This window comes from Rhinolophus sinicus, linkage group LG11, assembly GCF_036562045.2.
Source record: "Rhinolophus sinicus isolate RSC01 linkage group LG11, ASM3656204v1, whole genome shotgun sequence".
NCBI classification, from domain to species: domain Eukaryota; kingdom Metazoa; phylum Chordata; class Mammalia; order Chiroptera; family Rhinolophidae; genus Rhinolophus; species Rhinolophus sinicus.
This window is the reverse complement of record NC_133760.1, coordinates 83,218-108,511: the sequence shown is the minus strand read 5'-3', so window position 1 is coordinate 108,511 and position 25,294 is coordinate 83,218. Positions and strand designations below refer to the sequence as shown.

The 25,294-nt window shown below is 42.4% G+C and overlaps 1 protein-coding gene across 1 annotated transcript in view; it reads left to right on the top strand.

The window, feature by feature from the left end:
- LOC109439619 (uncharacterized) overlaps positions 1-25,294 on the top strand; it is a 94,474-nt gene that overhangs the window by 12,808 nt on the left and 56,372 nt on the right. The window contains 3 exon segments of the mRNA XM_074315856.1: positions 381-454; positions 1,030-2,548; positions 5,156-5,314. Coding sequence (XP_074171957.1) covers positions 381-454; positions 1,030-2,548; positions 5,156-5,314 — 1,752 coding nt within the window.

Genomic DNA, 25,294 nt, shown 5'->3' with positions numbered 1-25,294 from the left:
AATGACCCCCTCAGGCAGCTGTGATGAGGGGAGACCTTTGGACACACAGTATACTCAGCCGTTTCCCTCCTGAGAAGAAACTGGGAATTGGCGTTTCTCACAATATTGTCATGGTGTGCCAGGGAGGGTTAGCAGCTATTATCAGCAAATGTAAGCAAGTTTTCTTTCCTTTTTGATGTGACTCTTCCTCTTTTTATACTTTTCTGAATGTGCTGTGAACTCTTAACTCTCTTTTGAAATTATCAGTACTCTCCATGGATGAGCAAAGGTTTGGTGCCTGCTCTTATGCCGTCTTCCTAAGTCCTATAATCAGTATTAAGTTCTTGCAGTTGAATTTAGCTGAGTGTAGAAAGAGTGATAATTTATTTGGTGCTTTGCAGTTATGCCTTCTGAAGACAGCAAAGGCTTGTTGCCAAAACTGGGCATAGAAGATTCATTCCACAGAATGCTTCTGGTAAGATATGAAAGGTGTGGCCTTGATTACCTACCCTTAATGAAAAATTGGGAATGTGATCGGGAGTGTGAAGGGCTGAAGGGATATTATGATGGACATAACCAAAATTTGACTGTTGCTCATACTAAAATCCCTGTTGCCAAAAGAGATGAGAGATATAAGATGTCTTGGGAAACCATCACTGTAAGATAGTTGAATTTTCAGAATAATTTATTTCTGAATGTAAAGACAGGATACAGTTTTATAAAGATATATATTCTGTATACGAAAATGTGGAGTATCTGGGAAGTCCCCTAATGCATGGTGTGATAATCATTTGACTCATTTAAAATGTAGGATTGGATTAAACAATGAACCAAAAAATCTCAATCTGACAATCCCTTAACCAGAGATTCATTATTCTTTCATCCAAAAAGAATCCCTCCTTGTTCCACATTCTGTAATTCTCATGACCTTGGAGGGTACATATAAGCATCATGGTTCCATAGGTATCATGGAGTAGTTGGGAACAACTTTACATGTTTAATAAAATTAGAGCCCTCACTAAAGTCCTTTCTGTCTTTAACGATTACCAGAGTATGTGTAATGGAGAGAGAAGTTATCAATTCAATGAATCCTGGAAAAACTTTCGAGAAGGGCCAAATCCTAATAAGCATCAGAGAACTCAGTATTCAGAGAACCATTGTAAATGTGGGAGTGTCTTTGATCAACGCCCAAATCTTATACATGACAACCATCATATTATAGAGAAGACAAACGAATGTAAATGTGACAAATCTTTGAACCGATCTTCAAATCTTACTGAAAATGAGAATATTCATACTGGGGAGGAACTTTACAAATATAATCCGTGTGGGAGAGTTGTTACTCAATTACCCAGCCTAAAGAGATGTAAGAAAATCCATAATGGAGAGAGGCCTTACAAGTGTAGAGAATGTGGCAAAGCCTTTATTCGGCGTTCATATCTTACTAAACATGAGAAAATTCATACTGGAGAGAAGGCTTACAAATGTGGAGAATGTGGAAAAGCTTTTATTTACCGTTCACAGCTTACTACACACGTGAGAATTCATACTGGAGAGAGACCTTACAAATGTGAACAGTGTGGCAAAGCCTTTAACCGGTGTTCACATCTTAATTTACATAAGAGAATCCATACAGGAGAGAAGCCTTACAAATGTGAACAGTGTGGCAAAGCCTTTAACCGGTGTTCACATCTTAATTTACATAAGAGAATCCATACAGGAGAGAAGCCTTACAAATGTGAACAGTGTGGCAAAGCCTTTAACCGGTGTTCACATCTTAATTTACATAAGAGAATCCATACTGGAGAGAAGCCTTACAAATGTACAGAATGTGGAAAAGCTTTTATTTACCGTTCACAGCTTACTACACACGTGAGAATTCATACTGGAGAGAGACCTTACAAATGTGAACAGTGTGGCAAAGCCTTTGACTGGTGTTCACATCTTAATTTACATAAGAGAATCCATACAGGAGAGAAGCCTTACAAATGTGAACAGTGTGGCAAAGCCTTTAACCGGTGTTCACATCTTAATTTACATAAGAGAATCCATACAGGAGAGAAGCCTTACAAATGTACAGAATGTGGAAAAGCTTTTATTTACCGTTCACAGCTTACTACACACGTGAGAATTCATACTGGAGAGAGACCTTACAAATGTGAACAGTGTGGCAAAGCCTTTAACCGGTGTTCACATCTTAATTTACATAAGAGAATCCATACAGGAGAGAAGCCTTACAAATGTGAACAGTGTGGCAAAGCCTTTAACCGGTGTTCACATCTTAATTTACATGAGAGAATCCATACAGGAGAGAAGCCTAACAAATGTAAACAATGTGGCAAAGCCTTTACTATGAGTTCACATCTTACTAAACATGAGATAATTCATACTGGAGAGAAGCCTTACCAATGTAGAGAATGTGGTAAAGCCTTTACTCAGTGTGCACATCTTATTGTACATGAGAGAATTCATACTGGAGAGAAGCCTTACAAATTTAAATAGTGTGGCAAAGCCATTACTCATCATTTACAGTTTACTCAACACATGAAAATTCATAATGGAGAGAAACCTTAAAACTCAAGAATCCAAGAAGCCCTGTAGCTGGACCTACAGCCTTACTCAATTTCAGAGAAAGCTTACTGTTGAGAAATCTACATAATAAACGATGAAAGCCCTTGGTTCAGAATACACACTTCTAGAAAACCGACAGAAGTCATGCTTCAAAGTAACTTTAAAGATGTAAAAAAAACTGTAATCCGAAATAAAATCTGAAATACCAGAAAATTGACATTAGAAAGTGATAAGTGAAGAACACTTTTCAGATATCACTTTAAATCAGAATACTTATAAACAATAAGCAAATGTTAAAAAACTTGTTTAATATGATTGAAAGTATCAAGGGCATGGATGTTGGACAGCTATAATTATTTACAATGAGTCTTTATATATTGACAGTACTTGACGTTTATTGAAAAAGAAATATTAATGTGATTCTAGTATGAAGTTACTTGGTGCTATGTTTTTACAGCTAGTGTGTGTGTGAATCGTGGGTTGATTGTTGCTGCCTCAACAATTGTTGATTGTTGAGAGCCCTCGTATGTTGGTGGGATTCACTCAGATCTTCTCAGACTCAGATGCACTGAGACTGAGGGCAGTGTAATATAAATGTTTGTAGAAAATCTATGTGGAGATGCTGTTTGGTTGACTTAAATGTTGATGTAAGTCACCATGAAGTAGGTGTTCAGGGCATTGTTCTCTGCATTAATGTAAGACAGAAACATTCTGAATTTTCACTAGTTTTACCTATTGCTCTTTAAGGAAAATAGGTGGCGGTTCATTAAAACCATGGTGTATTTTTGTAGTAGCCAAAGATAGGAGTTGTTGAGTTTTATTTGATGTGGTTGAAATAAAGAAGTCCTCAGAGGTACCTGAGAAAAGGACAGAAACTCATCCCTGAGTGCATAATTATTGTACATTCATGTTTCCTAAACAATGAGCCTCAGTCTTCAAACCCATGGAAAACAGAGCTCGAAGGTTACTATATCAGAACAACCAGAATGCTTCTTAAATGCTTTTTATCTGTATTTTGTCCATGGAACCTACAGGTGGTTTAGACTATGTGTGAACTTATATTTTTAATAATAAAGGTGATTGATTTTTAATGTACTACTAGCACTGATCCGTAATGAATGACATGTTTTCCTGCCAACTACATTAACCTCTCCCACCTTAATCATGGTTGTAATCATCAATGCACTATTCGGTGATGCAGTAGAAGGACAGCACTAGTAATCCCTTTTCCCTGTGGCCTGAATCTACAAATCATGTGAGGCTATTTTCCCCATAATTTATATATTGTATCCTCTTCTAACTGTGACTACTGGAGATTTATTACAATAAAGATACAGTAGTGCTGTTGACAGGTTAGCTAAACTACCATATTGCTGCCTTAGAATCCATGTTGTGTAGCCAAGTTGCCTTGAAGTGACACTGGCCCCTCCCACTAGTGCATACACTAGACAACAGGTCACAGACTCACAAGTGAATGTAAGTTCCCGATAGGACTTCTCCAGCAGCCCTTATGAGCAACAGTGTCCCCTGCCTGTGAGGGACTTCACCTTGTATACCCTTGGATAGATCCCTGCAGAGCTTACCAAAACCTTGCTGTTTTTTGTTTGAATTGATTAATGTGGACTTAGCTTGAGAACCCCAAAGCACTGCTCTCATGGACCCTAATAAAGGCATGTGCCCTGGGTTCTGCCCTTCTCTGGTGCATCCTGCCTTGGCCTCCCCATGTGGCCCTTCCAGGTGTACTGTGTCCTTCCTCCAGGACCTGTGAGAATAAGAAACTTGTCTGTCTCAGTTTCCCTGTCATTTTGTTGAACTGCGAGCTCATATCCAACAATGGAGCTCTGCTTAACAAATGGTAATTTATCAAACTCACAAGAATTATAATTAGAAGCCGTACTTTCGTCCAAGGGGAGGTAACAATCTGCTCTAGTATGAAGTTACTTGGTGCTATGTTTTTACACCTAGTTTGTGTGTGAATCGTGGGTTGATTGTTGCTGCCTCAACAATTGTTAATTGTTGGGCTTGCAAGGTGGGCATGTCCGTGCATCCCACATTTCCCATCTGTACCAGAATTTGTGGGTGTTTGAGGGAAAGGAGGACGCCTGAAGACAGGATGGAACCCTCAGTTTGATTCCATGTAGGAGCTAATTGCCCCTGATTCTCCTGTGACCGAGGACAGGGAAGGGGAGGCCTCTGTATTTCAGGGTCCTGCCTGTGGATGTGGTAGCAGATGAATGGGCTCTGCTGGTGCTTTAAAACAGATTCTCAAGGTGCAGGCCTGACTCCCCACGTCACTGTATGAGGAGGAAAAATTAGAAACGGCAGGTTCTCCAGTAAGTGTCTTGTCTCAATTCAGGGGCTTTTGTTTCTTCTTCCATTAATGTCATGTATTTATACTTGCTAACTTTTACTTCTCTACTTCTGATGTTCCTTGCTAACCAATGTTTTTAACTAGTTTTTTCCCTCTTATTCTTATGATAGTCAGGGTCAGCTCTTTAGATTACTTCTTTCATGTGTCCCAGACCTTCTGTCTACTTCTCCATCCTGACTTCCTACATCTTCAACTATTGACCTGCAACTATTAAAAGTGTACCCTTGGTGACAGGACGACATAGGACTGTGTTGGTAGCCAAGATTCACATTGGCAGTGGGGTTGGGTCCTGCGATATCAGTGAAGAAGGAGAACGTATCATGTTTAGGTCCCATCTGGATGCTCCCTCAGCTCTGCTGGAGACCAGGATTCAGAAAATGCACAGACACTATGGTAAGTCTTGCTGTCTAGAATGCTGAGGAAAGACTATTTAAAATAAAAGTTAGGGGCAGCCTGATGGCTCATTTGGTTAGAGCGTGACCTATTAACAACAAGGTTGCCAGTTTCATTCCCACATGGGCCAGTGAACTGCGCTCTCCACAACTAGGTTGAAAACAGCTTGAGCTTGGAGCTGAGCTGCAGGTGGGCAGCTGGTTGGCTCAATGTTTAGAGTGTGGTGCTCATAACACCAAGGTCACCGGTTGAAGTCTCACTGCAGTGAGCTGCACCTTGCACAAGTAGATTGAAAAACAACGGCTTGACTTGGAGCTGAGCTGTACCTCCCCGACAACTAGGTTGAAAAATGACTTGACGTGGAGCTGATGGGTCCTGGAAAAACACACTGTTCCCCACTATTCCCCAATAAAATATTAAAAAACAAAACTATGCTACACATGTAGTTTATAAAAAAATAAAGGTTAGCAGAGATAGAAGCTACATATAGCTTGAAATGCACATAAAGCACCTGTTTCTTATGATTAGAATCATATCATAATTCACTTTTCCCCCATGATAATAAGATAAATGATGGGTTCATCCATGTGCATCAGGCAGCCTACACCAGTTTTCCCCCTCACAGCTGATGTTACCTTCATCCACTTGATTGAGGTCCTGTATGCCCCATTCCTCCTCTATAATGGTAATACTTTTCCTATGGTCAGTAATAAGGATTTCGGGGATTTACTGAGTGTTGTATATAAACCATGATATTTACTGTGTTTCCCCGAAAATAAGACCTAGCCAGTCCACCAGCTCTAATGTGTCTTTTGGAGCAAAAGTAAGATTTTTTGCTCCAAAAGACACATTAAAGCTGATGGTCCAGCTAGGTCTTATTTTCGGGGAAATACGGTATTCTGGAAACTCCTTTCTTCTGAGTTTGTCTTTCCTTATATTTTACCTTGTTCGATAAAGGCTCTGGCCTTTGTTTATTAGACATACTGGTGTTTACAACAGGAGGTTCTAAGGCAGACCTCATTCCTGTAAGTTTCCATTTGATTCCAAAGTCATGTCTGACATACTCTTCATGTCTGTTGTATTTTTTGAACAAGAAAATAAGAGTCATATGTTCAGGTGTCTTCAAATTCTAAGATGAAACTTAGCACAATGATAACTAAAAAATGTTCAGTTAAGTACGCACTCACAAACAATAGCTTTTATATGAGTTTATGTCATTGGGCATGTTTGTCCCCATAATATTTTTTAAACACACAAAAAGGTTCATCCACAAATAGGTGATAACTTCATGCAATTGAAAATATTTCTTAATTTCAGTGGAATTGAGATTTTTCCACTGTGTTACATTTACCATGTACATAATTACCTTTTATAGATATGGAAGTATGCATAAAATGAAAAAATTATTTGATCAATTCCATTTTGGTACCTTGTTTCCATTACTCTTCTCAGTTACAAAATCTGCTGTGATTATTCGTTGATGATTTTCTGTGAATGTTGACTTTGTATGGGTCTTCATTATAGATAAATTCTAGGTCAGAAAAGGTAGGTTAAATCCCAGGTTCTATTTACTGGATACTGAAAAAAATATTCTTATAAAAGAAAAATAATGTTGCTCTCAAAGACTGCTTTTTGTAGTTGTATGCATTCATATTAGAAAAAGTTATAATAATGTCTCAGGATATCCAGTGTTCAAAAAGGAATGGTCTGCCATTGTTGCTATTACAGATGAACCTGTCATTTCTGAGAAGCCCTTTCCTTTCCCGTCATTCATCGTGTCTTCCCATGCGTTTTACCGCTTTGATAGTAAGAAGTGTGGCCCTGAGACTTGAGGCTTTAATATGAGTGGCCAGCATGTTAGAAATGCGGAAACTCAGGCTCCACACCAGAACTATGAATCAGAACCTGCATTATCATAAGATCTCCACTTCGTTGTTGTGCATGTTTAAATTTGGGAAATACACTTCAAACCCACCATGAGTTGCCCATATGGGGTATACACACTCAAAACTATATGTGCCTGTGTTGATCCTTAATTACATATTTTATCTTCCCCAAAGTGTATTATCAGTAGTGGGTTTTTATATCTATGTCATTCACTTTTTTTAATTGGAAAATATTACCATGTTGAAAGTAACCTAATTTTATTATTTCAGAATCAAATTCACCTACCTCAAAACCTTAACTCTTTTAATCTCTGGTCAAAGGATGAACTGTGTCCATGGCCACTTGGTAAATGTGTTATTTACTTCAGGGACGGTTGACATTCAGGGATGTGGCCGTAGAATTCTCCCAGGAGGAATGGGAAATATTATGCCTCAGTGGGATTTGTACCTGGACGAGATATTAGAGAACTCCAGGAACCTGGTTTCCCTGCGTGAGGAGCGCTTCCTTTCAGAATTCCTACCCCACCTACAAGGTTCAGTTTCTTTTATTTGTAGACTGTCTCCTGGGAGTTTCTGCTTTGTATGACTGAATTTGTGAACGTCTGTAAACGAAGTTATTTGTCTTTGTTGGTGTAAAATATTGATGATGTTTCATCTTGACCTTCACCTTCCCCTTTTGTGAGGCTATCTGCATCCTTCACTTTACATTAGGGACAATCATAGAAATTCAGTGTCATAAAGTATTGCCTACATCATAAACCCCAATTTCCACCCCCTTACTTTTGAGTCCATGTTAGTACTTAGATGTGGAGTTCAGATCTGTAAATTGAACATGCTGTCTAAGCGTCATAAAAGGGCTGTTAGGAAACTGGGCAATAATCTTCTATGTCCTTTTATAATGTCCTCTCTACCGAGCACAATACTGGGTAGAAATTGTAGAGTCCACACAGAGACACGTTCCTTTTTATAATAAATAAGTGTCATTGTCTCAGATCCACACTTGGCCACATATTTGGAGCACAGGAAAAAGCCCTGAGAAGTGAAGACAGGAGACACTAGTCTTCCACCCTGGTAGGTGCGAATAAACAAAGCAGATGACACAGGTGAGAGAGCTAAAAGGTCAAGGAGGAAACCCCCTTAAAGTGTGGTTTGGGAAAATCTGCTTCAATGGCAATGATTTTTAGAAAGCCCAGAATTCTTTCTCTTGTCCCAGAGGAACATATTCTGTCCCACTCTGATCCTTCTCCTACATCCTCTAATGACTCTGTTTTCCTCCAGAAACCTTTGAGCACATTTGACAGAGCCAAAGCCTCCCCAGAGCCAGTAAGATCCCGCATGGTCTCACTGTATTTTCATTGCTTTTTTGCACATCTGGAATTCCAACATGGAGGCCAACGTATGAGTGTCCCCTCCCCAATATTTGGGTGTCCCTGCATACTAGAGATACCTATAAATGTGCTACATCCTAGGGAATGTGGGATACATTGACACTCCCCTACCAAAACATAAGCAGAGGAGGCCTCCCCATGGAGGCTTCCCCATGGAACAGACCCTGTAACCAGCCCACAGAAATGGCCCTGGGGTCCTCCCCGTGTTTCACACTGGCCTTATGGTAGAATATCATGGCTACTCTATGAAGATATTATTGATGCTGGGCACTTCCACAGACTAACTAAGAATCTCTGGGATGGGACACAGGAGTGATAGTTGTAAAACCACACAGGGGAGGCCATTGGGAAGTCAAGGCTGAGCTCGACATTGCTAACCCTATCTCATCAAATTTTCAAACACTCACAAATCACTGAAGATAACTTTCTAGGGCTCCACACTCAGACATTATATTTCCAGGTTTGAGGTGAGGCTGTTTAATTTGCCTTTTTAACAACCACTGAGGTTGCTGCCTCAAGACCCTATTTCCAGAATCATGAATCCTGAGAAAGCAAGCTTGCCTGTGTGCCTTACACCCAACCCTCTATCTCAACACAAATACCCGTTCCCAGTGAGTGTCACCTAGCACCTTCTCGAGAGTACATTCTCTGCTCAGTGTGTGCTAGCTGAGGGCACAGAGCATGTAGTGATGTTTGAGTAAGGATGTATGTGGGAAAAAAACATTCACTCATTTATGAAAGCAGTGTTGAGGACAACTTGCTCTGAGAGCTCTTAAGAAATCAACTTTTATTTCCCACAGATCTTTCCCATTTGAGGAGACTTTCCCCACCAGCAGTGGAGTGGCTTACTCTGTGCCATGTGTGCTTTTACTTGGGTTCAAGTCTCCACTCATTCCCACCAGCCTGCATTTTCCCCTATTTCCTTCACTTTGCAGGTCCAGGGTTTCCCTTTTCCCAAAGTGGAGATCATATTTAGCTCAATAGAGACTTCATGAAGGAAAAGGAACATGATATGCTATGCTTTTCTAGAACACATTTTCCAACTCTTTGTTCAGCTAAGAAGAGAGAATGTTAAAGATGGGTCTAGGGTAATATTTCAGAAAATGGTCAACTGACTCCTTCGTTCTGAATGCTGAAGGGTTCTCTTAAGTTTGAAGAAAGCTGGGTCTCAACTAGTAAATCAAAAGCACGAGGGAGGGCCGGCCCGATGTCTCAGGTGGTTGGAGCTCCATGCTCCTAACTCCGATGGCTGCCGGTTCGATTGCACATGGCCCAGTGGGCTCTCAACCACAAGGTTGCCAGTTCTATTCCTCGAGTCCCGCAAGGGATGGTGGGCAGTGCCCCCTGCAACTAAAGATTGAACATGGCATCTTGAGCTGAGCTGCCATTTAGCTCCCAGATGGCTCAGTTAGTTGGAGCGTGTCCTCTCAACCACAAGGTTGCTGGATCGACTCCTGCAAGGGATGGTGGGCTGTGCCCCCTGCAACTAGCAACAGCAACTGGACCTGGAGCTGAGCCCTCCACAACTAAGATTGAAAGGACAACAACTTGACTTGGAAAAAAAAAAAAATCCTGTAAGTACACAATGTTCCCCAATAAAGTCCTGTTCCCCTTCCCCAATAAAATATTTTTTTAAAAAAAAAGCAGGACGGAAAAACAGAATCAGGTGTTCCTAAAACTTTTCCATAAGGTTCCCTGACTTTTAATGTTGCACATCCAGCATTGATAAGGCATGAAATGTACAAAAGTGACGAGAGGGGAAGTCTAGAGTCCATCTCCCAAATCAAATCAGATTCAGTGGCTCTCTCATACACAGGGATTTGAAATACAAGCAAGTCAGACGTTCCCAAAATACTCAAAAGGGAAAGCAGTGATATGCAAATATGGTCACTGAATTTTAGAGAGAAGCAGTTTCCTGCAGTTCTCCATCATGTCTCTGGATAAGGCCCTCTGTGATGAGTCCAGTCATTCCCACTCCTCAGAGAATTCTATGGCCACGTCCTTGAATGTCAGCCATCCCTCAATGGAAAACATAGATCATGGAGTTGACAGGGAGAGAGTTCTTATTTTGACACAAAATGGGAGAATCGGAGCTATGCAAAAATTAACTTGGCTGGGTCTAGTGTTCTGACTTATCCATGTTAGGTAAATTTAAGGATCTTATATATGTCTATTTCCTTTTAACGAAGTGAAATTCAGATAATTTAAAGTTAACCATGTTAAAGTACAAGTGAATGGCATTTAGTACATTGAGAATGTTGTACAAATGTCACATCCAGTTGTAAATATTTTATCAGCAGCAAAGGAAACCCTTCACACACGAAGCAGTTGCCTACACCTCCCTCCCCCCATTCTGGACACCACTATGGTGCTGACTGGATTTTGGATTAATGGGATCATTAGCGTATGTGCTGCAGACATTTCTAAGAGGTTATCTGCAGTGAGGACTCCTGGTTTCCTCAGGACTAATACTAATTGTCAAACCTTTAAAGTGTTTTCTTCCCTAATATTTTACTGAGGGTTTTATATTTTAGATGTTTAAATATTTAGATTCAGACGTCATCAAAATGGAGGCGTGCAGTGAGCCTCTGTAAACTCCCCTGGAATTTACAACTAATCTAACAACAATAACTCCACAAAGGACTCCCTGCACAGCAGATAGGCAAGACGAAGAGGCCCAATACTGAATTCACCTAAAGGTGGGCGAATAGTGCGAGCGGGGGAGTAGGGAAGGGAGAAGTGCGGAGACAGCGCCCCGCCGGCGCAGGACACAAACCTAGCTCAGTGCTCCGAGCTCGCTGCATCCCGGAACTACCGCAGCTGCGGGAGAGGGAAGAACTCGGACTGCTAGGGCTCTGCTTATGGCCCACAGGGCTGAGGGGGCAGCATACAACACCGCTAGACCCAACGCTCACGGCAGAGACCTCTGAGCAAAGACTGAGGGAAGAACGCTGAAAACGGTGGTTTAAGCCCTCACTGCCGAGCAGAGAACAGAAGCCTTAGGCACTGAGACTAGCCGCCCCCTCCCTACCCTCCGAGAGCTTGCCCTGCCCAGTGCTAGAAGAGGAACAGTGGCAGGGTCAGATCGGAAGAACGGAGTATTTCCTGTTCTGAAACTGTGGACCGCAGAAACGAATTCGAAGCCCAACTGGTTCCGGCAAGGGGGAGGGAGCTGTGGAAGCAGGACCAGCTCTGGTGGTCGTCGCCACCATTGCTCTGGGCCACCTCTCACGACTCACCCCGCCCCTGGCACCACCTATCTGGATGGATCCCTGCAGGAGTAAACAGAACTGCTGAAACATACGGGCTCTGACTCTGGTGCAGGAAGAGCTTTGGAACTTCAAAAGCTCTCCGCATACCCACACGGACACTGCACCCTGTGACCCAGGCGAACTAATAACAGGAGAAGCCTGTCTCCCAGGGTATCCCCCAATTGTGTGAGAAGCTGAAATAGTGCAGAGAAAACATAGCACTAACGTGAGAGAGAGAGAAAAAAAGGCTGCAGTTGGAGAGAAAATAAAACATTCTACCAACAAGTATTGGAAAACAAAAGAAAGACCTCTTCCTATCAACCTGTTGCAGAAACCACTCCTGTAGATGTCTAGGAAGAGAAATAATAAATCAGTAATTGCCATGAATAACCAAGGCAACAAGACAGCTCAGAAAGAAAGTGAAAAGTATCCAGAAAAGGAACTTAAAGATATGGAAATATGTGACTTAAATGACAGAGAATTCAAGATTGCAGTTCTGAAAAAACTCAACGAGATGCAAGAAAACACAGAAAGGCAGTTTAATGAACTCAGAAACACAATCAAAGAACAACATGAGCATTTTACAAAAGAGATTGAAATTTTAAAAAAGAACCAAATAGAATTTCTGAAGATTAAAAACTCAATAGAAGAAATTAAGAATGAAATAACCACCTTAGGTAGTAGAGTTGACCAGATGGAGGAAAGAATCAGTGACATGGAAGATACAAACCTGGAAATGACACAGATGCAAAAAGAAAGAGTCTTGAGACTTAAAAGAAATGAAAGAACTCTACAAGAACTTTCTGACTCCATCAGAAAGAGCAATATAAGAATAATGGGCCTACCAGAATGAGAAGAAAGAGAGAAGGGAACAGAGTATATTCAAACAAATAATCGAGGAGAACTTTCCAAACTTGTGGACAGAACTGGATCTTCGAATCCAAGAATCAAATAGAACAAGTAATTATGTCAATCCCAACAGGCCTTTTCTCCAAGGCACATTGTATTGAAGCTGTCTAAAATCAACAACAAATAAGAATCCTCATCAGATTTTTCAGCAGAAACGCTGCAAGCCAGGAAGGAGTGGAACCAAATATTCAAACAATTAAAAGAGAGAAATTATGAGCCAAGAATAATATATCCAGCAAAGATATCCTTTAGATATAAAGGAGGAATAAAGACCTTTCCAGACATACAGAAGCTGAGGGAATTTTCTAATACACGACCTGCACTACAAGAAATACTAAAGGAGGCTATTCGACCACCATCAACAGGGACAATTTGTGGCAACTGAAACATAAAAAGGGGGAGAGTAAAGGCCAGAAACGGAATATGGGAATGGAGAAAGTAAGCGTGCTGAAGAAAATGGAATACTCTAAATATCAAACTTTCTTTTACATAAACTTAAGGGTAACCAATCAAAAAAATCCAGAACTGAAATATATACTGTAATAAAAGAAGAAACAGAGGGACACATCATAGAATACCACCACACAGAAGTAATAGACAACAACAAAAAGGCAAAGAAACAATGGAGACACAGCCTTACCAGAAAACTAAAGATAGAATGACAGGAAATCCTCACATATCAATAATCACCCTAAATGTAAATGGACTGAACTCACCGATAAAAAGGCACAGAGTAGCAGATTGGATCAAAAAGCTAAACCCAACCATATGCTGTCTCGAAGAGACACATCTCAGCTACAAGGACAAGCATAGACTCAAAGTGAAAGGGTGGAAATTGACACTCCAAGCAAATGGTACCCAGAGAAATCAGGTGTAGCCATCATGATATCAGATGAAACAGACTTCAGGGTGAAAAAGATAACAAAAGACAAAGATGGACATTTCATAATGGTAAAGGGGACTATACAACAAGAACACATAACAGTCATCAATATTTATGCCCCCAATCAGGGAGCACCGAAATATACCAAGCAACTACTAACAGAATTAAAGGGAGAAATTGACCAAACACAATTATACTAGGGGACTTAAATACATAATTGACAGCTATGGCTAGATCATCCAAACAGAAAATAAATAACGAAGTAGCAGCCCTAAATGACACATTAGATGAAATGGACATAATTGACATATATGGAGCACTTCATCCTAAAACATCAGACTATACATTCTTTTGTAGTGTACATGGAACATTCTCAAGGATCGACCATATATTGGGACATAAAATGAGTCTCAGCAAATTTAGGAAGATTGAAATCATACCAAGCATATTCTCTGATAACAAGGCTCTGAAACTGGATATCAATTGCAAAAGAAAGCACAAAACCTACAAATATATGGAGATTAAACAACATACTTTTAAAGAAAAACTGGGTCAAAGAAGAAATTAGAGGAGCGATCAAAAGACACATAGAAACAAATGACAATGAAAATACGTCCTACCAAAATTTTGGGGATGCAGCGAAAGCAGTTTTAACAGGGAAATTTATATCATTACAGGCCTATCTCAAGAAACAAGCAAAATCCCAAATAAATAACCTCATGTTACACCTTAAAGAACTAGAAAAAGAAGAACAAGTGAAACCCAAGGTCAGCAGAAGAAAGGAAATAACAAAAATCAGAGCAGAACTAAATGAAATAGAGAACAAAAAGACAATAGAAAAAATTAATGTGACAAAGAGCTGGTTCTTTGAAAAGATTAACAAAATTGACAAACCCTTGGCTAGACTCACTAAGATAAAAAGAGAGAAGACACTAATTAACAAAATCAGAAATGAAAAAGGGGAAGTTATCACGGACACCACAGAAATACAAAGGATCATCCAAGAATACTATGAAGGACTATATGCCACCAAATTTAGTAACCTATAAGAAATTGACAAGTTTTAGAAACACGCAATCTTCCTAGGGTAAACCATGAAGAACTGGAAAATCTAAGCAGACCAATCACCAGTAACGAAATTGAATGAGTCATCCAAAACTTTCCTAAAAGTCCGGGAACAGATGGCTTCACTAGTGAATTCTACAAAACCTTCAAAGAGCATCTAATGCCAATCCTGCTCAAATGCTTCCAAAAAATTGAAGAAGAGACAGTACTCCCTAACTCATTTTATGAGGCCAACATTACCCTGATACCAAAACCTGGCAAGGACAGCACAAAAAAGAAAACTACACACCAGTATCTCTGATGAATACAGATGCAAGAATCCTAAACAAAATTCTAGCAAAGGGAATACAACAATGCATTAAAAAAATTATTCATCACGACCAAGTGGGTTCATTCCCAGGGCACAAGGATGGTTCAACATCCACAAATCCATCAATGTGATACATCACATAAACAAAATAAAGGACAAAAATCATATGATTATATCAATTGATGCAGAAAAAGCATTTGACAAGATACAACATCCATTTATGATTAAAACACTTAATAAAATAGGTATAGAAGGAAAATACCTTAACATAATAAAGGCCATATATGACAAGCCCTCAGCTAATCTCATAATTAATGGTGAAAAACTGAAGCCCTTTGCTCTACGTTCAGGAACACGACAGGGCTGTCCCCTATCACCTCTGCTTTTCAACATAGTGTTGGAAGTCCTTGCCAGAGCAATCAGGCAAGAGAAAGAAATAAAAGGCACCCAAATTGGGAATGAAGAAGTTAAATTATCACTCTTTGCAGATGACATGATGCTATATATAGAAAACCCTAAAGACTCCACCAAAAAGCTATTAGAAACAATCAACGAATACAGTAAAGTTGCTGGCTACAAAATCAACGTACAAAAGTCCATTGCATTCCTATATACTAACAATGAAATCTCAGTAAAGAAATACAAAAAACAATTCCTTTTGCAATTGCAGCAAAAAGAATAAAATACCTAGGAATAAACTTAACCAAGGATGTGAAAGACCTATATGCTGAAAACTATAAGACATTTTTGAAAGAAATTGAAGAAGACACAAAGAAATGGAAAGACATTCTGTGCTCATGGATTGGAAGAATCAACATAGTTAAAATGGCCATATTACCCAAAGCAATATACAGATTTAATGCAATCCCCATCAAAATCACAATGGCAGTTTTTAAAGAAATAGAACAAAAATCATCAGATTTGTTTGGAACCACAGAAGACCCCGAATAGCCAAAGCAATCTTAAGAAAAAAGAACAATACTGGAGGTATCACACTCCCTGACTTTAGCTTGTACTACAGGGCTACAATAATCAAAACAGCATGGTATTGGCAGAAAAACAGACACATAGACCAATGGAATAGAATTGAGAACCCAGAAATAAAACCACATAAATATGGACAGATAATTTTGACAAAGAAGCTAAAACATACAATGGAGGAAAGACAGCCTCTTCAATAAATGGTGCTGGGAGAATTGGATAGCCACGTGCAAAAGAATGAAACTGGACTGCTATCTGTCACCATGTACCAAAATTAATTCAAAATGGATCAAAGACTTAAGCATAAAACCTGACACAATAAACTGCATAGAAGAAAACATAGGTACTAAACTTATGGACCTTGGGTTCAAAGAGCATTTTATGAATTTGACTCCAAAGGCAATGGAAGTAAAAGCTAAAATAAACGAATGGGACTATATGAAACTTAAAAGCTTCTGCACAGCAAAAGAAACCATCGACAAAATAAAGAGGCAACCAACTGAATGGGAGAAGATTTTTGCAAACAGTGCCTCCGATAAGGGGCTAATATCCAAAATATACAAGGAACTCATGCAACTCAACAACAAAAAAACAAACAACCCAATTGAAAAATGGGCAGAGGAACTGAAGAGACATTTCTCCAAAGAGGACATACAAATGGCAAATAGACATATGAAAAAATGCTCAACATCACTAATCATCAGAGAAATGCAAATAAAACCACAATGAGATATCACCTCACCCCAGTCAGAATGGCTATCATCAACAAGACAAATAGTAACAAGTGTTGGAGAGGCTGTGGAGAAAAAGGAACCCTCATACACTGTTGGTGGGAATGCAAATTGGTGCAGCAGCTAAGGAAGGCAGTGTGGAGGTTCCTCAAAAAATTACGAATAGAATTACCATATGACCCAGCAATCCCTCTCCTGGGTATCTACCCAAAAAGTCTGAAAACATTTATACATAAAGACACGTGTGCTCCAGTGTTCATTGAACCTTTTTACGGTGGCCAAGACATGGAAACAACCAAAATGTCCTTCGATAGATGAACGGATAAAGAAGTTGTGGTATATATACACAATGGAATATTATTTGGCAGTAAGAAAAGATGATATAGGAGCATTTGTGACAACATGGATGGATCTTGAGAGTACAACGCTAAGTGAAATAAGTCAGAAAAAGCATAGAACCATATGATTTCACTGATATGTGGTATATAAACTAAAAACTACAAAAGAAGAAGACAAACAAATAAACAAAAACTCATAGACACAGAGAATAGTTTAGTGGTTACCAGATGGTAAAGAGGTTGGGGGGTGGGAGATCAGGGTAAGGGGATCAAATATATGGTGATGGAAGGAGAACTGACTCTGGGTGGTGAACACACAATGGGATTTATAGATGATGTAATACAGAATTGTACACCTAAAATCTATGTAAATTTACTAACAATTGTCACCCCAATAAATTTTTAAAAAAGTAAAATGAAAAAAATGCAAAAAAAAAAATACTTAGATTGAAATAGTTTGAAACTTGGGAAGATAAGTTGCTCTTGGGCAAGAAAACAAAAACCCTCCCTTTGTCCCTCCGTTTCCTCTGTCTCCCAGGGCTGAGCCCACTTCCCGAGTTGTGCTCTCGCACACAGACTGACTTGCCATTTCTCTACAGATGAAATCTTTCACAAGTAGGAATGAGAGAAAACATACTTCATGGTAGATGTTAATAACAGATATTGCCATAAAAGTTTTTGAGTGTAGAAATGAAATTATTTGATTATTTTATTTATTTTTTTTATTGAGGAAGAGTGTGTTTTTCCAGGGTCCATCAGCTCCAAGTCAAGTGGTTGTCCTTCAGTCTATTTATGGAGGGCACAGCTAAGCTGCAAGTCCAGTTGCCCTCTTCAATCTTTAGTTGCAGGGGGCGCAGCCCACCATCCCATGTGGGAATTGAACCAGCAACCTTCTTATTAAGAGCTCGCGCTCCAACCAACTGAGCCATCTGGCTGTCCAAGTTATTTGATAATTTCAGTTTAGGGCTGATATTATAGAAATATACTTCCGTACTCAATGCCCTTAGAAATATTGCAAAATTCATGATTCTTTAGGTTACAATAAGTCCCAATGTCTTTTGAAGACTATATTTTATGGACTTTGTTAAGCCCATGTGACAGAACATTCAGACATAGAAAACAAAGCAGAGCGAAAATACATGACAATTTTAAAATAACAAAGTAAGATTTCCTCTTACTCTCAGAAGGAACGTACAATGAATTTCACATGACCTTATATTTAGGTATTATTGATGTAAATATGATATGAACAAGTTTATCTCAAAGGTATTTGAAGGTAACTTATTTCAAATGTGGAATAAAACAATGCAATTTTTAACATTTTTTCACGAAGTTATTTTAACCAATGCTTATTGACCTAAAACACCACATGTCTTAGTTCTCCATTTCTCATATCCCAGTTCGTGTACCTCTGAAGGACTCTGGTACTGAGCCATGTTGAGTCTTGGCCTCCATGGTGAATGGGGAATAGAAAAGGAAATGCTGTTCTGTTGGTGTCAGTATGAAATTGCCTTTTCTACCCAGGGAGGATTTTGTACTTCACATTTTAGTTGGTAATCCCCACACAGGCAGCTGTAGTTTTTGCTTAATTAAAGTGCTTACATTAATTCTAACTGCAGAAATGTTCCTGAGTACCATCCCTTCCCTACACCCACCCCGTCACCGGGATCCCAGTTCCTCATGAGTTTCTTCAACCTCCCCAGCAGAACCTCCTTGCAATCCACGGAACAAAATAGGTTTTGACCTAAACCGTTTTCAGCTTGCTAAGAGGAAAACATCTTGGTTTTCAACACATGTGGTTCACAAAACTGTAACCGTTTACCTTAAAACTTACACACAATAAAATGAGCAGGCAGCAACGCTGCTGCATTAGAGTCTAAAGACGAGCAATTCTAAAATCAGAAACGAACTCTTGAGAACCAGGTGCAACAACGCGTAAGCCCCGCCCCGTCCCTAAGCCCATTTCATTTGGCTTCCTCGCTGTCACTGCGCATGCCTGGCTTCTCAGCCGGTCCCGCCCCCAGCAGCTCGCGCTCCGCCCCGTCGCCGGTTTCCTTTCGCTTTCCTCGGGTCACCGCGCAGGCCAGGGTTGTCTCTCGGTCCTGCTCCCTGCAGTTTCCTCCCCGTCGTGGCCTTTCCCCCACGCGGGTTTCCTTTCTATTCCGGGGCGTTAGTGCCCAGACCCGACCTCTCACCAGGCCCCGCCCCCTGTCGTTAGCGCTGCGCCCAGGTCGCCCTCCGTTTTCCCTCCCGGCGCCATTTACTATAGACACGGAAGCGGAGAGTCGCGAGCGTCTGGGTGAGTGTGGAGCGTGAGTTTCCGATTTTGTCGTCTAAACATGCGTTTCCCAAGCCCCCCCTCTTTTTACAGGGGTCTGGGATCGCTATGGACCTTGAAGTCCGTGCAGCCGACTCGCACCTCTGTAAATTTATGCGTCGCCCTGTGAGGCGGGGCGCTCCCTGAGGCTTTGAAATTCCTGCGAGGCTGCTCCCTGCCTGCCGGCTTTTGTGTCTTCCGACCATGTAGACATGCTTTTCGAGTCGTTTTCCTTAAAACTCTTTACTGACTTCTCTGCCTGGCAGGAGCCATTCAAGTATTCCGTGAGGTGGACTCGCAGCCCCAGCCTCACCCTCGCGGTCCTTGGGGCATTACGGATCAGCCCGCCGAAATAAGGCCGTGTTTTCTTCCGGTTCCAGGGCTCCTGGAGAAGCCCGGCTTTCTGAGCCACGCGTCTCCCCATTCCCCCATCTCCGCCGTCCTCGCGTCCTCAGGCCCGCTCCTTCTCCTCGGGCCTCCACTTCATAGGCCCCTTCTGAGCACGCGGTTGTAGTGGGGGGGGGGGTGAGCAGCCTGCCCTGTGACACCGGGTGTTCCTTCTTCCAAAATAAAACCCCACTGAGAAAGATGCTTCTGGGGGAGAGAATCATCTTTTGCATTCCACTCCTGAATGTGCGTGCAAGGGAGTCCAGAGAAACGGGGCCTCGGAAAGAAAAATAGGAAATGTGAGAAGAGTGAGGAAAAATAGATGACAATGTAGCAAATTGAGTGAGGGATTTGGCAACAGACAGTAAAAGTGTTAATCTAGGTGTAAGGTTAAAATTCCGTAAATCCATAACCTAATTTGTCTTAGGTCGTTTGCAGTTTGACTCACCACATTGCTGGCTATCTAGCCACTTGTCAGTTTGATCCACCCCACTATTCCCCTGTTTTCTCTGTTTCTCCCCTCACTGATTAACTGAAGAACTCTGTTTTGTTCTCTTCCTCAAGGCTACACATACCTTTTTAATCCATTTAATCAACTCAATCCTAACCTGGAAAGGGCAATTTCTTAATCCTCAGGCGCCCAGACACTGGAATCCAATTTGAAAGCTCCAGGCCATGGTGGCCTAGTCCAAGTCTGGGTTCTGGAGATAACATTATCTTAAAACAGACCAGACCCCAGGAAGTGATGTCAGCTCTTGGACCACTTTCCTTTGTTCTTCTTGTGTGCCTATAACCATCTGTCCCGCCTAGGAACAGGGAGATGGACTTTGGACAGGAGTCCGCCATTGTCCCAGAATGCCACCAGTCTGAATAAACCTGATTTTCTTTCCACCAATCTTGTCACTCGATTTTTAACTTTTTCAAGCAGCAGGCAGCTGGACCTTATTATGGTATCATAGTTACTGTCAACTTCATAATAACATGGCATAGTTCTATTTTGTCACCAAAAAAGATTTATTTGGGAAGAAGACAAAGGAAAGGGTTGCAACCCAGCACATGCAGGCATGGCAAACCACCTTCACATTCTGATCAGTGTGGCAAGATGGAGGGATATTTAAGGAAAGGAAAAAGGAAATTAGAACCACAGAGTTCTATTATCTTGCTCCCCAGCATATGTCATTAGTTTGGCTCAAACTCATAAAAATTCACTACCGATATCTACAGGTTTTATAGCAAGAGGTCTCTGGTAGGCTTTAGGAGTGAGAAAACTAGTGGGGCCCTTAAAACAGAGAGTAGGGGCAGAGGATAAAAGTGTTGGATCCTTGTCCCACAGAGCCACTTGTTTTCTGGGACTGAGAGAGGACAAGGGGGTGACAAGGAGAGCAAAGGAAGAAACAGCAGAACGGAAGTGTAGCCTCCTGTGTGTGGCAGAGTGGGGATGAATGGGGTGTAACTGGGAAAGAAGGAATGTTACTGGGAGAGTAGAGAGGGAGCTGAGATGGGGGGAAAATGACAAAATACAGCAAGATTGGCGACAATCAGAAATTGGGTGGAAAGCACAAGAGGGTATCAGAGTTGCTGAGTGGGTTTAGCACAGGTGTGAGAAAAATACTGAGAAGGAAACAACAGGATGAGAGGGGAACAAAATGAGCACAGCAAAAAAAAAAAGTGAGAAAATACAAGAAGGGAGGGAAATTCATAGTAGTGAAGAGGGGGTCCACTTCTGGGTACATACAGGTCCGACAGTTAAGTTCGCAAACTTGTTGCAACGATGTTGCTGACCTTTTTTGATATCAGAGGTATTATTCATTATGAATTTGTACCAACTGGACAAACAGTTAATGAAGTTTACTATTTGGAAGTGCTGAAAAGGCTGCATGAAAAAGTTAGATGACCTGAACTTTTTACCAACAATTCATGGCTCTTGCATCACAACAGTGCATCAGCTCACACAGCACTGTCCGTGAGGGAGTTTTTAGCTAGTAAACAAATATTTAAACACCCTCCCTACTCACCTTATCTTGAAAGGAAGACATTTTGATGACATTCAGGACATCAAGAGTAATATTACAACAGCTCTGATGGCCATTCCAGAAAAAGAGTTCCAAACTTGCTCTGAAGAGTGGACTAGGTGCTGGTGTCAGTGCATATCTTCCTAAGGGGAGCACTTCGAAGGTGACCATAGTGATATTCAGCAATGAGGTATGTAGCACTTTTTCTAGGATGAGTTCGCAAACTTAATTTGTCAGACCTCGTATACCTAAAGGCAATGAAATATTTTGAAGCGATAACCTGCACTCCCATGTGTGTTACTGCATTATTCACAACAGCCAAGATGTGGAATCCACCTAAATGATGACAGATGAATGGATAAAGAAAAGGAGGTCTAGCTATCTATGTATCTATGGTGAAATATTACTCAGCCAGAAAAATGAAGGACCTGCTGCCATTTACAACAAAATGGGTGAACCTGGAAAACATGCTAAGGGGATAAAGCCAGAGAAAGTCAAACGTATGATCTCGCTATATGTGGAATGAGGAAAGTCAAACTCAGAGAACCAGAGAGTACAGTGGTGTTTACCAGGGTTGGGGAAGATTGGGAGATGGTGGTCAAAGGGTACAAACTTTCAGTTGTAAAATGAAAGTTTCTGGGCTTTTAATGTACGACATAGTATCATCAAGCATGCTGTATCATATACTTGTGTTGCAGAATCCAAGACGGGAAAGAACGCAAGCGGCACTGAGAGTTAGGAGCGTCAGCTTTTATTACGCCGGCGGGCTCAGCGGGATCCTTCCCAAAAGACTGAGCCCCTAACAAGGTTTTGAGCAGGTTTTTATGGGTTCGGACTTCCTTGAGTCGGGGAAGGGGTAGGTGTCGTCTGGTGATTGGCTCAAGGTGTGGCTTGGAGGCGGTTATGTGGAACTGGGCTGGGGCTTAGGCTGGGGACTTCTCTCTCTGCCTGGGCCACCATTTTAGCTCAGTTCCACGTGGCAGGGAACCATTTTAAGGTCAGTTCCCCCATCACGTCCCCCCTGTTGATGATTGTAAGTGGTAACAACTTAGAGATCATCATATTAGCTAAGAGGACGATAACCCCACAGGGCAAGGATCTGGGTAGTAGCCCAATGGGTGACGGAGGTCTCTGTGAAATGTATGACAGCATTAACTATGCATGGCCCGATGGTAGCAAGCAGGAGGATCATGAGGAGTGGTCCAGCCAGGGGTAGGAGCCAAGAGGGCCACAAGCTGGGATTGAGTCCCCAAGAGCCGTGGAGGTCGTCTCTGCGTTTTTTGAGGTGGTCGTGGAGTTCATGAACTTTAGCGGTGACGGTCCCCGACTGGTTGACAAGTAACAGCATTCTTCTCCTAGGAACAGACAGGTGCCTCCTTTCTAGGCAGTGAGTAGGTCTAATGCCTGCCTGTTCTGTAGGGCGACTGCTGCTAGGCTGTTGATTTGGGACTGGAGGGTAGCCAGGGAATCGGCCACTCGGTCCATGTCATCGTTGAGTTCCTGGGAGAGCCTGTGATAGAAACTGACAGAGGATCTGAGCCCGGCAGTCCCAGTAGCAACCCCAGCGAAGATGCCTGCCCCGATACGAAAGGGGCTGCAGCAACACGTTTCCGATGCGGGGTTAGCCTGGCCTCCAGCTCAGAGTCAGTATACAGAGAGACCTCGGGTGAGGACAATTTAGATGCAAGGATCGGGGAGATTGATGTCTACACAGCGTAAAACAAGTCCATTACAGAGGAGAAAGATGCCAGGCAAGGCACAGTACGGGGCACCTGTGGGAAATGAGAGGTTATGGGAGCATAAGGAGGGCTGTAATTTACCCCAGGAAGTGACACTGGGGGAAACTACACAGGTATAGTTGGGCGTGGAGGCCACCGGGATTTGGCAGCTATTGGCTGGAGGGTGTAGGTGACATTGTTTGGGCTGCTATCGTTGTCTGGGCTCCAGTCGGGGAACTGGGATCCCAATATAACTGGTCTGGGCGAGGGGTAGGCAAATCCAGCAGGCAGGGGTGGAGGCAGGGTTAGTGGCGTTTAGCCAGGTGGTCGCCCACAAGCGATAGGTGGTGTTCAGGAGGTGCCGGGTGAATAGCAAGGTATCAGGGACTCGGGTTAGTCTCTGCAGGGAGGTTAGGTTGAGACCTCGGTAAAGGGGGTGATTCCCGACAGAGTGGTTGGCAACCTGATGGACCTTGTCTTTGATTTGTTGGCCGAGGACCAGGTCCTGGACTCCTTCCCCATCAGAGGACCGATGTGGGGAAGATATCTCCAACATGCCTGTCGTCCTAGTGCGCCTGGGCAGTTAGGGCTAGTGATTTTTCCCATCTAGTAGCGCTTAGACCCATCGTAGCAGAGGGAGGCTGTGGTGTAACACTCCGAGGGCATGAGGGTAAAGTACGAGAAGGTAGGTTGGCCAGCGGATTTTCCCCGGCAACCTGAGGGACAGGAAGGGGAGGCGGTGTCTCCTCCCTGGGGAAGAGATAGTATAAAGACAAGCCAAGTCATGGTCGCTGTCTAAGACAGCTTATGGAGAGGAGGCAAGCAACCCAGAACAGGAAACAGAACCCCAACAGTCCTTTCTCTAGTGGTGACCAGCTCAGTGGGGTGGATGTAATGAGCAAGGTGAGGGCTAGAAATACTAGGAGTCCAATAACAGTAAGGATGGAGGCCGGACGGACAATGGTGAGGCTCATCCGGGCTGTTTCTAGAGGGTCAGGTAGAGTGGATGGGCTGGGTCAGGCCGGGCGGTTCAGGCGTCGGTCTCTGGCTAGACTCCGTTCACCTGGGTGTGATGGATCCACGGGACAATGCCTGAAACTTTAAGAGCGGTGGGAGTAATGAGTATTACAGTATGAGGGCCTGTCCACCTGGGCCGGAGGGGTTCGTGTTTCCAATCTTTGACCCAGACCTGATCTCCCGGGGTAAAGGGGTGTACCGGGGTACCGAGGGAAATGGGGGCCCTTTCCAGAATGTAAGCACGTACATCTGTGAGGACCTTGCCTAGCATGGCCATCTGGTTTTGGAGGTTGGAGAACCCCAGCTGGCGAATGTCACCAGGGAGACTGGTTAGCAGGGGAGGGGGCCTCCCGAACATAACTTCGAAGGGAGATGATCCAGATTTGCCAGGGGTGCAGCGTACCTGAAAGACGGCTAGCAGTAGGAGGTCCGCCCACCCTAGGGAGGTCTCCTGGTGGAGTTTAGCCAATGTCTTCTTGAAGGTACGGTTCATGCGTTCAACTTTCCCTGAGCTTTGTGGTCTGTGAGCTGTATGGAGCTTCCAGTTGATGCCCATAGCTCTGGCTACCGTCTGGAGAAGCTCTGCTCTGAAGGCTGGCCCATTGTCACTGTGGATAGAAAGTGGAATCCCATAACGGGGAATAATTTCCCTGAGGAGGACCTTAGCTAGTTTGCGGCTTTTTTTCAGTCCGAGTGGGGAAAGCTTCGACCCACCTGGAGTAGGTACAGACCAAGACCAGTAAATACTTAATGCCGCGGCAGCTTGTCATGTCAGTGAAGTCGACTT